This window comes from Falco naumanni, chromosome 5 (genome assembly GCF_017639655.2).
Source record: "Falco naumanni isolate bFalNau1 chromosome 5, bFalNau1.pat, whole genome shotgun sequence".
In the NCBI taxonomy this organism is placed as follows: domain Eukaryota; kingdom Metazoa; phylum Chordata; class Aves; order Falconiformes; family Falconidae; genus Falco; species Falco naumanni.
Window position 1 is genome coordinate 38,664,765 of NC_054058.1, and position 9,851 is coordinate 38,674,615.

Sequence of the window (9,851 nt, forward strand, 5' to 3'; positions counted from 1 at the left end):
GACAGGTAGAAAGATGCCACACAGAGGGAACCCCAAGGAAAAGGGAAAACAGATTTCTCTGCAGTTTCTGCAGCAGCAAAGCTGGTGGAGCTGCTGTTATGAAACCCTTTTGATTCCTATGGTTCATATCCTGCTCTGCTGCAGTTTACAGAAAATCAGATCTAGGCTCTGGTGGGAGGGAAGAGACAAGCATGGGAGGGTCTGCAGCTCAAGATTCTCAGCAGCAAGCTTGAGCATGGATTTCAGCAGGTAGGGGAGGAGGATGCCCAATGTGCAACTCCAGCACTTGGAGAGATGGTGACAGCCAGTCTCGGCTGTAAAAGATGGATCCCAAGTGCTTGCTGCTTCTCATCCCTTTCCCACGCCTGGTTTCTCTGCAGGGCTTTGGAGTCACTCAGCCAAGCGGCCAGAGCAGGGCTGGCAGCGCTAGGAGCAAAGACACGGGGTTTGCACCGACACAGAGGAAAGACAAGCCCCAGGGGGGAGAGCGGCTGCTAGCTTTGCTGCTGAAGGCTTAATGCCCTAAGAGCCCAGCTGACTCCTGCCGAGAAGCGAAGGGAAACCACAGGCACTTGGGACGTCTGGGCAGCCGATAATGCTGTGTTTCCCCAAACCATGACGGGACAAAGGTTCGGGAAATGCATTGCCCTTTGCCTGCTGCCCTGGAGCTGTCTGAGCTTTGCCTGGAGTGATGCTGCTGGACCCTGGACCGCCTCACCCGGGGCAGGACATGTCAGAAAGGGGCTGCCCAGAGATGTTGCCAACGGGACCTACGTGCACAGCAACATCTCAGGTACTGGAGTGGGCAATTGCCTGTCTCTCCCTCTGCGGGGCTGCTTGGGGCCCCACCATGCAGGCACACAGGGTGAAGGGTGTGGGGACGTGTTGATGATAGCATGGCGGTGCTTCTTCCAGCATGCCGAGGGCATACGTAAGGGCTGCAGGGCTTTGTGTGGTCCCCATAGCTGCAGCTGCTTCTGTGATCTGGGAGAAATGTGTTGCATCAGATGCCAAGTTGCTAGACACTGGGAGGAAATTTAATGCTTGACTATCTTCCTTTGAGAGTAAACTCCTCCTCCATGTTAACCTCTATGTGTATCATGATGGACTAGCTGCCTGCCCAGGGTGTGGGCACACTAAACACACCCCTGTCTCTAGGGGCTGAGCTGGTACCCTTGGGAAGAAATGAGGATGGAGATTTTTTAAAAGCACAAATAATCTCTAAATGCTGAGGGTGATTACTTTTTTTTAATCCACTTCCTAGAGCAAAGCACATGCTGTTCCCTGGCAAGTCCGACACAGTGCTGGGACTGATGTTGGGTGACTGGCTGCCTGGGCCAGGCAGCCCACCTGCCTCTATGTGCCAGCAGTGGCATGGAGCAGCCCATGCCATACTATTGAACCCTTCATCTTCCCAAACTTTTATAACTATACATTGTTTCCAAAACGCCTGTTGGGAACAGTCCCTGGACCACCTTATCTCCGCATCATGACAAGGGGTTGTTGAGGAAGGTGCTAGCCAGTGCTGGGCAATTTAACTGTACAACAGATCCAGTCCAGGCAACCAGGCAGCCTCCTTGGCACCACTGAATTTACTGGTACAGACATCTCCACTACCTGTTAACAGTATTGCTGCACCTGGAGAAAGTCTCATCTTACTCAGCCTGACTCGTTTCTTGTCAGCCCCTCTGGAGGAGAAACCTACATCACCTCAGCAAAAGCAGAGGCAAACCAAACCTCTCTCTCACATTAGCTTCACTGCTGCACTCAGAATTTCCTCCAAAAGTTCCCCCTAAGCTAGATAAAGCACATTTCTGCCTGCAGGTTTTAAGCTTGGCTTAATTAGAATTGATCAAAGTATTTTCCTTTAATTCAGAATATTGGTACCTGTGATATCTGTTACATAAGAATTCACCGATCCATATTTTCTTGGCCTTGTGTTAGTATATCAAGGCTTTTCTTGCAAGCACACAGTCAGACTGGCATCCCTTTTGAAGCCTGCCTCACTCCCAGCTTTCACCAGGTACTAGCAAGCTAGAACAGGGACAGCACTAAAGATGCAAAGCGTGTAACACAGAAAGGATTATCTAAGCAGGACAACTGAGTAGCTTTGAATAGTCTTGAGTAACAAACTAGAAAAAAAATTAAAGGCTGAGATGGAAAAAGTATCTCTTTATAGCATAGAGTAAAGTATCTCTTTATAGCATAGAGTAGTACGTTTATTGCTTTGAGTTCCAATATTGTGGTATTAAAAAATGCCTGTCCCCTTCCTTTCCCTCCTAAGGGTTGCTCTCTGCATGCTGTCCCCATCCTGTACCTTTTCAGTCCCACTTCTGCTGTTCAGTGGGTGCTCACATCACAGAGTTTGCAACTAGAAGACAGGTAAAGTCACTAGACTTCTCTACGTCTCTCCTTTAGGATTTCACAAAAAAAATTTAAAAAAATTCAGAGACTTGCAGGACACACAGGAGTGACACTGGGGCCAGGCAGCCTTTTCAGAAGCATCACCAGCAGGGGCTTTGTCACCGCCTGCACTTACTGTCTCCCCTTTCTCTCCCAGCACCATGCACGACTCTCCCCCCACCGCGCTACGGATACTACTACGTGGACAGAGGCTCGGGTGTCTCCTTGGGCTCAGTCCTTGTGTACTGGTGCCAGGAGGGGTACCAGCTGGTGGGCAGTGAGAGACTCTTCTGCCTCCGCCGGGAGAGCGCTTCGTCCTGGAGCCACCCCCCTCCCCACTGCCAGGGTAAGGAGCCCACAGGTGTGACCCAGCCCCTGCGCTCACTTGTAGGGTCTCAGTGGGGTGCTGGGGAGGAGGTGGGGTGCTGCAGCCACCCCAAAAGGGGACAGCAGAGGTCCGGCTTGACCTGGTTGGTGGTCATCAGCACGGGTGAAATGCCATGCTTCAGCAGGGTCCCTGCAGCAGTGTTTCATGAGCTGCATAAGACAGGGGGGCTGCCAAAGGGTGAATTCACCTGGCAGGGGCTCAGCAGATAACCAGGCCTTCTCTCGTTCCCAGTAATTGGTACAGAAGTCACCAAGTTGGGTTAGAACCTGGTACTGCCTGACGCCCGACTCCGGGTACCAAGCACAGGGACTCCGGGGCACAGCCAGCCAAAAGCTTTCAGCAGGAGCAAAGCTGAACTTTGCAATAACCCAGCACGTGCTGTTTATGAAAGCTCATGCAGAGCATGTGCCAGTTGCAAACTGCCCTCACTTTTTTTGTGGTATGAGCTCATTGAGAACAAATGGTTTAACATCAAAGGCACGATGTTTATTGCTTTAAAAGCTTTCTCTCGGGCACCACACATTGTGTGCATACATAAAATCATTTCAGAAAAATTGCCCTCAAGAAAGTTATATATTTTTGCAGCGGCAAGCAAAACCACAGAAGTTGTGAATGCTATATAGCCTATGTATGAATTATATTGCTAGTGCTGGACACTGAGAATCAAAGACCTGGGGCTATTTCAGAAACAGTTTACGGGCAAACCTGTGGTGCAGCAACTGGCTAAAAAGAGTTTGAAATGGAAAATGTCTGCCACGTGCTTCTGCTGCTTCTCTTTCACTTGCTTAAGATAAGCAAATCCATTTTCAAAAGGTAGCATCTCAAGAAGGTCAAATCAGAAACCAAAGTGCTTCAACCATAAGACATCCCTGCAGGTGCTTCTGTTCAAAAGCACCCCCGCAGCTTGTCCTTTAAAAATGAAACCAGACGTAAAGCAATTTACACCAATTCAGTGCTGTAAAACCTGATGATAACAGTCAGTATCTTTTGTGAAAGTAAACACAGCAAAATAAAAGCAATGAACTTTGTTGCAATATGTTACAGGTACTCCTGTAGTGAAGCATTCGTAAAGCTCATTAGCAAACCTTGTCTTCTCAGCCCTAAACGGAGGCTGCAGTTTGTGCCTGCTGCAGAAACAACTCGGGTGAACCAAAACCAAAACCTCCGAACTTTAAATCACACCTTGGGTTCCCCAAAATAAAGAGGTTTTAAGACAGTTTTGAGGAAAAAAAGTCCCCACGCACTTGTTCCCTTTGAAACAAAAAGCAAATCTCCGTACTTTCAGAAGTCTGTTTTGTTACTTCGCAAAGATCCTAAGGTTGGGGGGTTGAATCTGTGTATTTCAATACTTTGAAAACCTAAACATACCATTTTTGCAGACATTAGCGAATTATTTCATGTTATTTTGCCCTTAGGATGGGAGCCACTTCCCTGACTTTAGACATCTACATTGCAAACATGATTTAGGTTCCCTTTATGGTTTGGTCAGGATGTAATTCATCTGCTCTTTCCAGACATCAGTCTTAAGGCAGGTAGGGAACACACATTCAGATGAACCGTACACCCACTCAAGAAAATGGCTATTTTTTATGATAAGGTTGGTGAAACACTGGCACAGGTTGCCCAGAGAAGCTGTGGACGCCCCATCCCTGGGGAGATTCAAGGCCAGGCTGGACAGGGCTCTGAGCAACCTGGACTATTTGAAGATGTCCCTGCTTATTGCAGGGGGCTTGGATTAGATGACCTTTAAAGTTCCTTTCCAACCCAAACCAATCTATAATTACATCAATTAAAGTTTCCAATTATTGTTTTTTTAATTTCACAAGCCCGTATTTCTTTCAAACACTCATACTTACATACACTTACAGCTTTTTAACTTTTTCTTTCACTAACTCCTTTTCCCACCTAAATGAACTCCTTTTCCCTTTTCCAACCAAATTAACTTGTTTTCCTTTTCAACTGACTTTTCTTCACCCCGCCCCCCCCCCTCGAACAGTTAAGCAAAAACACACGTTCCAGATATATATATCTGGATTTTTTATATATAACAAACAAAACAAACAAAAAAACAACAACAACAAAAAAAAAACAAACCAAGAAACACCCTGACAAGTCACCCCTTTTTTGTTGTTGTTGTTTTGTTTTGTTACTGGGGGCTTAATTTTTTTCTGCCTTCGTGCTTTATACAAGACACGTGGAAAATGTGGCATGTGCTATGCTTTTCTGTCCCATGTCATTATTTTGAGTAGCTGAAGAAAAGATTTACTTTTAATCTGATTTCCTCCCCCTCGCCCCCGACTTTCTGGTTTATTGAGCTGGCATAGCAACACCCACGTTCACCACTGATTTTTTAAATGGTTCTTAGTTTAGATTACCTGTATAGGGCCGGGGGGGGCGGGCCGCAACGCCCGCAACCGCGGGCGCCCCGGCCCCCGCTCAGCATTACCCCGCTGTGCCCCGCAGCCGCCCCGCATCCCTCGGGTACCGGCTCTCGCGTTGCGGTGGCCGCTTCGTTGCTGAGCGGAGCAGTGATCCTGGCACTGTCTGTCTCCTTCGCCGTGTGCTGCTGGCGGGATAGGGCGAGAAGGAGCCGCGGGGGGTGAGTACAGAGGCGGGGGAGGGGGTTTGGGGGGGTGCGGTGGTGGTGAGGGAATATCCCTTTCCTGAGGCTAAGTCAGCCCAGCGTGGGGAAGGGAGGCAGCATCCCCTTTGGGGAAGGACTGGGAGCAGGGTTCCACCGGCCAGCACCATGCTCACAGAGCTGCATCTTTGCAGCAGCACATCCCTGTTTTCCCGGCCTACAGTCCAGCAAGACATTTTGGGTTTTGCCAGTGAAGGGAACCTGAGCAAGGGATCGTCACAGCGACAGGGACCGTGCAGGAGCCCACCCAGGTGGCATGGTTTAAGCCCAGGCAGCAACTAAGTACCACACAGCCGCTAGGTCACTACCCCCCTACCAGTGGGATGGGGAGGAGAATCTGGGAAAAAGGTAAAATTCAAGGGCTAAGATAGAACAAACTAATAATTTAAATAAAATTAAACAAAATAACGATAATGACAAGGAGAGAGAAAGAGAGAGGAATAAAATCCAAAAGGGAAGGGAAAAAACCCAAGTGATGCACAATACAACTGCTCACCGCCCGCTGACCGATGCCCAACCAGTCCCCCTGCAGTGACTGGCCAACTCCAGCCAAACCCCCTACCCCCCAGTCTGTATACTGAGCATGATGTCCTGATGTTCATGATAGTATGGAGTACCTCTTTGGCTCATTCAGATCAGCTGTCCCAGCTGTGTCCCCTCCCAATGTCCTGTGCCTCTCCAGCCCTTTCACTGGCAGGACCCAAGAAACCAAAAAGTCCTTGACTTAGTATGAACATTACCCAGCAACTACTAAAACCATCAGTGTGCTATCAACATTGTTCTCACACCAAATCCAAAACGCAGCACTGCACCAACTGCCAAGAAGAAAAAATAACTCTGTCCAAGCTGAAACCAGGACACTAGGGATGCAGCTTTAACCAAGAACCTAATTCCTTGTTATCAGAAGTGCACAACGGCAAGGAGTAAAGAAAAACCCTGCAGGGGATAACATTTCAACCTCTTAGTAGGCACCAGCCCCACTTCTCCCCGCCGGCCTGCTCTTCCCCCTCTTCCCCAGGCTGGATGGTGCCATGCTCGTGCCCCTTTTCTGCAGGGCTGAAACAGCTTCGATGCTTTCCTCTGGGAGTGGAGGGAAGGGGGTCAAAACCACTGGGTGACAACACTGGTTTAAGATACAAACACGCCAAGTCTTTCTGGGGAGCGAAATAAAACCAGGCAGCTCACAAAGTGTAAAGAAAGCATCCACATGGACACTTCTCTTTTCCACCTTGCAGGCAGCAGCACAGGAGGAAGGTCAGAGGAGGATGGAAATGTGACCCCTCCACCCCCGAGAGGAGGAGAAATGCTTTTGGGAGACTGAAGCACTACCACCGGCGGGATTACCACCTCTCAGCCCTCTCCAGCTCTGTGTTCCCAGGGGCATTTGCAGGATGCAACAACCTGGCTTTCCAAAGGTACCATTCAGCCCCAGCACTGGCTCTGCCCCCCCAGCTCCTCACGAATGGGCAGCAGCTGCTCCTAGACCACCTGGAAACAGGAGCAGCCAGATGTAAAAGCCCACATCACCTGTGCAGTCAGTCCCCTGCCTCACCCTCTTATCTGCCCCGCACATAGTGCCTAACAGCAATGAAACCCTTGCACCTGCTCTTTTCCAAGGGGAAGGTGAGTCAGAGGACCAGGGCTCACCTGTGCCCTGCCTCAGCATTGCCTGGGTGGGCTGCAGGCTCCCATCAGCACTGCAGCCCCTCTTACTACCCACTCTCCTTCTTGCCTTTACCAGTAGCCCTGAAAACCTGCCAAAGCTGTCCCAGCAGAACTGGCACCCTGATGCACCGGTCTTGCCCCAGCTGGTGTTACCACTCGGCACGCCACCCATCACCGCCCTGCCCAGCCTGCCACCACACAACGTGCTGCTGCCTGCCATGCCCTGCGGTGCTGACCTCCCCAGGGACCGGCTCCCCCTCTACTGCAGAAGCTATGAGGAACACAAGCTCTTCAACAAGTTCGGGAGACTGGTCTGAAAATCTAAACTGCCATTCAGTTTTTTTTTTTTCCTTTTTTCTTTTAATACCATCAATTCCTCAAAACTCTGCAGAGCTCAGGAAAGAATTTCACAAGAGCCAATCACTGCACCTGGGTTTTCAAATGGAGAAAATTTGACACTTCATGTTAAAAGGATTGTATCAAAAAAGCCTCTTATTTCCCCGCCCTGTCCAGAAGTGCACATTTCAAAGAAGAGTTCCTAGGTTACAAGCTTCTTAATTGATCATTTTGGTAAGATGCATAAAGCAAATTCTGAGCAGCTCCAGCTTAACCTACAGGCTGAGCATGTGCAGACTTTCAGGTTTTGAACACAAGAGTCTGATTTTCTGTTTAGGGCTCTTTTAAAGGTGGGAAGTGAAGACAGCTAGTTACCAGGAACAAGGAATCTATGTCATTGGATAATTGGAAGCACTTACAATTCACTGCACTTGAATGCAGGCTGAGATTTAAAGGGTTTTTTTTGTTGCTGTTCAGAACTCAGCATATATTCCCATTTCTAAACAACCTTAGACTTGTAAGATGCAGTGACAAGCATGCAAAGATAGCCAGTCAAGAGGAAAACCTAAATTTATCTTTAATACAAAGGACCTAGTACATATGAAAACAAACACACAAAACTACAAAAACCTTGGGGTTTTTCATCCCTTCTCTCCTGTACTAGAAATCCACGTCAGGTGTATCGGGACCTACAGCAGCACTAGAAGAGCTAGCTCAAGTGCCACCATTTGCGTTCAGAAAGCAATGGCACCCATATTTCTGTTCAGGATTTCCTGGGCGGAAATACAGGGGCATGTTCCAGGCAGTGCATGCAGAGCCTGGCCCAGCAGCTTCAGGACACCTCAGCCCCTGCCTGCACCACAGGACAGACCTATGTCTGTGTAGCATGGCCAACACAGCCTGGGCACACGGGGCCTGTGGAGTAACATGGCATCACGTGTGCAGGGAGATGCTGTTTGTATCTCGGGAGGCGTTATGGCCTTAGTCAGGAGAGGTGCTGGCAGCCCCAGGAGCTGCTGTGCACGGGGCAGGCGGTGAGAACGAGCACTCAGGACCTGAATCCCCAGCATCACCTGCCATCCAGTGCTCAAGGACGCAAACTGCAATGCTCAATCCTGCTAGGAGTGCTAGTCTGCTGACCTCATTTCTATCAACATTTGCATCACATTTCAAGGAAAGAAGCCTTAAAAGATGCAAGGTAGCACATTTTTGTGATAAGGCAAGACCTACTAGTGGATGTCTGGGAACCACTGCTGCTTCTCCCTGGAAAGCGGGCTAGGGACACCATTTTTTCTATTTATAATGATGATAATAAAGGAATCTCTCCCCATTCCCTTCTTATGTCTTCTTTTCACATCATCAAGCTACAGAAATTCTGGTTTGGGAGCTGGGTTTGATGGGGCAGCGAGCAGGTGGTAAAGCTTTTACAGATCCCTTGCAAAAGATGACAACACCCACAGTGGCCATTTACCAGAGAAGGAAAAAACCTTTCATTCGCCTAAGACAAGCGAAGCTGTAGAAGTGACAGGAAAAACAGGACCTGCCCTGCACTTCCCTTAACCTTACATCCTAACCTTACCTTTTTCTCCTCCCTCTTTTTCCAGCCAAGTCTAAAACACAGGGAGGGGAACAACCCCACCTCAAGGCAAGCTGTTCTTGAGTCCCCTCCTAGATGCTTGCCAGACTGCCCAGACTACCTGTGGACACAGCACTCTGCCTGCAGACATGCCAGCCATACACTGGGACACAGCGCGACAAGTGCTGTGGGCTCTCACCAGCCCACCAGTGCCACACCTGTGGACTGCACTTCCACTTCTGTGTCACCAAAACAGGTTTCATGGCCAGGAATTCAGCCCAGGATCTGCCCTCGGAACAGCACTGCCCCATTTTCTTGTTCATGTAGGAAGGAGCTGTCTTGTTAACACACAAAAATCAGGAAAAAAAACCACCAGAAGGAAAGAACCAGAAGAGGAAAGGAATGAGAGTTGTCCTATCCCATTCCTTCTCTGTTCCTCTCCCTTGTTGTGTTCAAGGAATAACTAAAACCTCACTACGATTTCCCCTCTAAGGAGATTTTTTGTTGTTGTTGTTCACAGAAGCCTACAAACATTTGGGACAGAGTCTGCTGTTCCTTGGATCTGAGCAAGGCTTTAAAACAAAAAGTGGGATTTTTTGCTACAGAAGATTAGAGATTGACACCTGCTTTCACTGCAAACTGAAATGACGCACATTTTAGATGTAAAAAATCTTTTGCCAAACATGTCCAGGAAGGTGCTGATTTTGAACTGTCATAACAAAAAGAGCATTTTCAAAAAAAACCCCTGACAAAGTAGTTTTTCATACAGAGAAAACTGTCAACTTCAAACAAGCATTTTAGGCACCTGCTATTTTAAAAATTATTTACTTGACAAAACTGAA

General features: G+C 48.5%; 1 protein-coding gene across 2 annotated transcripts; it reads left to right on the forward strand.

Moving 5' to 3' along the window:
• Positions 1-410: 410 nt before the first annotated feature.
• On the forward strand, positions 411-8,757 carry LOC121089114 (sushi domain-containing protein 3-like). Of its 2 annotated transcripts, none has more exons than XM_040596042.1 (5): positions 411-793; positions 2,561-2,749; positions 5,255-5,390; positions 6,668-6,847; positions 7,174-8,757. In XM_040596042.1, exons 1-5 carry the CDS (start codon positions 616-618, stop codon positions 7,412-7,414), a joined length of 924 nt encoding a protein of 307 aa, XP_040451976.1. In that variant the 5' UTR covers positions 411-615; the 3' UTR covers positions 7,415-8,757. The 2 variants fall into 2 exon arrangements, with proteins under 2 accessions (XP_040451976.1, XP_040451978.1); XM_040596044.1 differs by having other exon boundaries at positions 7,177-8,757.
• The last annotated feature ends 1,094 nt before the right edge of the window (positions 8,758-9,851 follow it).

Excerpts from the sequence above, each read along its gene's own strand:
- LOC121089114 (XM_040596042.1), top strand. The coding sequence starts at position 616 with ATGACGGGACAAAGGTTCGGGAAATGCATTGCCCTTTGCCTGCTGCCC. Across the intron at positions 2,750-5,254 it reads CCCCCCTCCCCACTGCCAGG|CCGCCCCGCATCCCTCGGGT; the intron begins GTAAGGAGCCCA and ends TGTGCCCCGCAG. Across the intron at positions 6,848-7,173 it reads AACAACCTGGCTTTCCAAAG|TAGCCCTGAAAACCTGCCAA; the intron begins GTACCATTCAGC and ends TGCCTTTACCAG.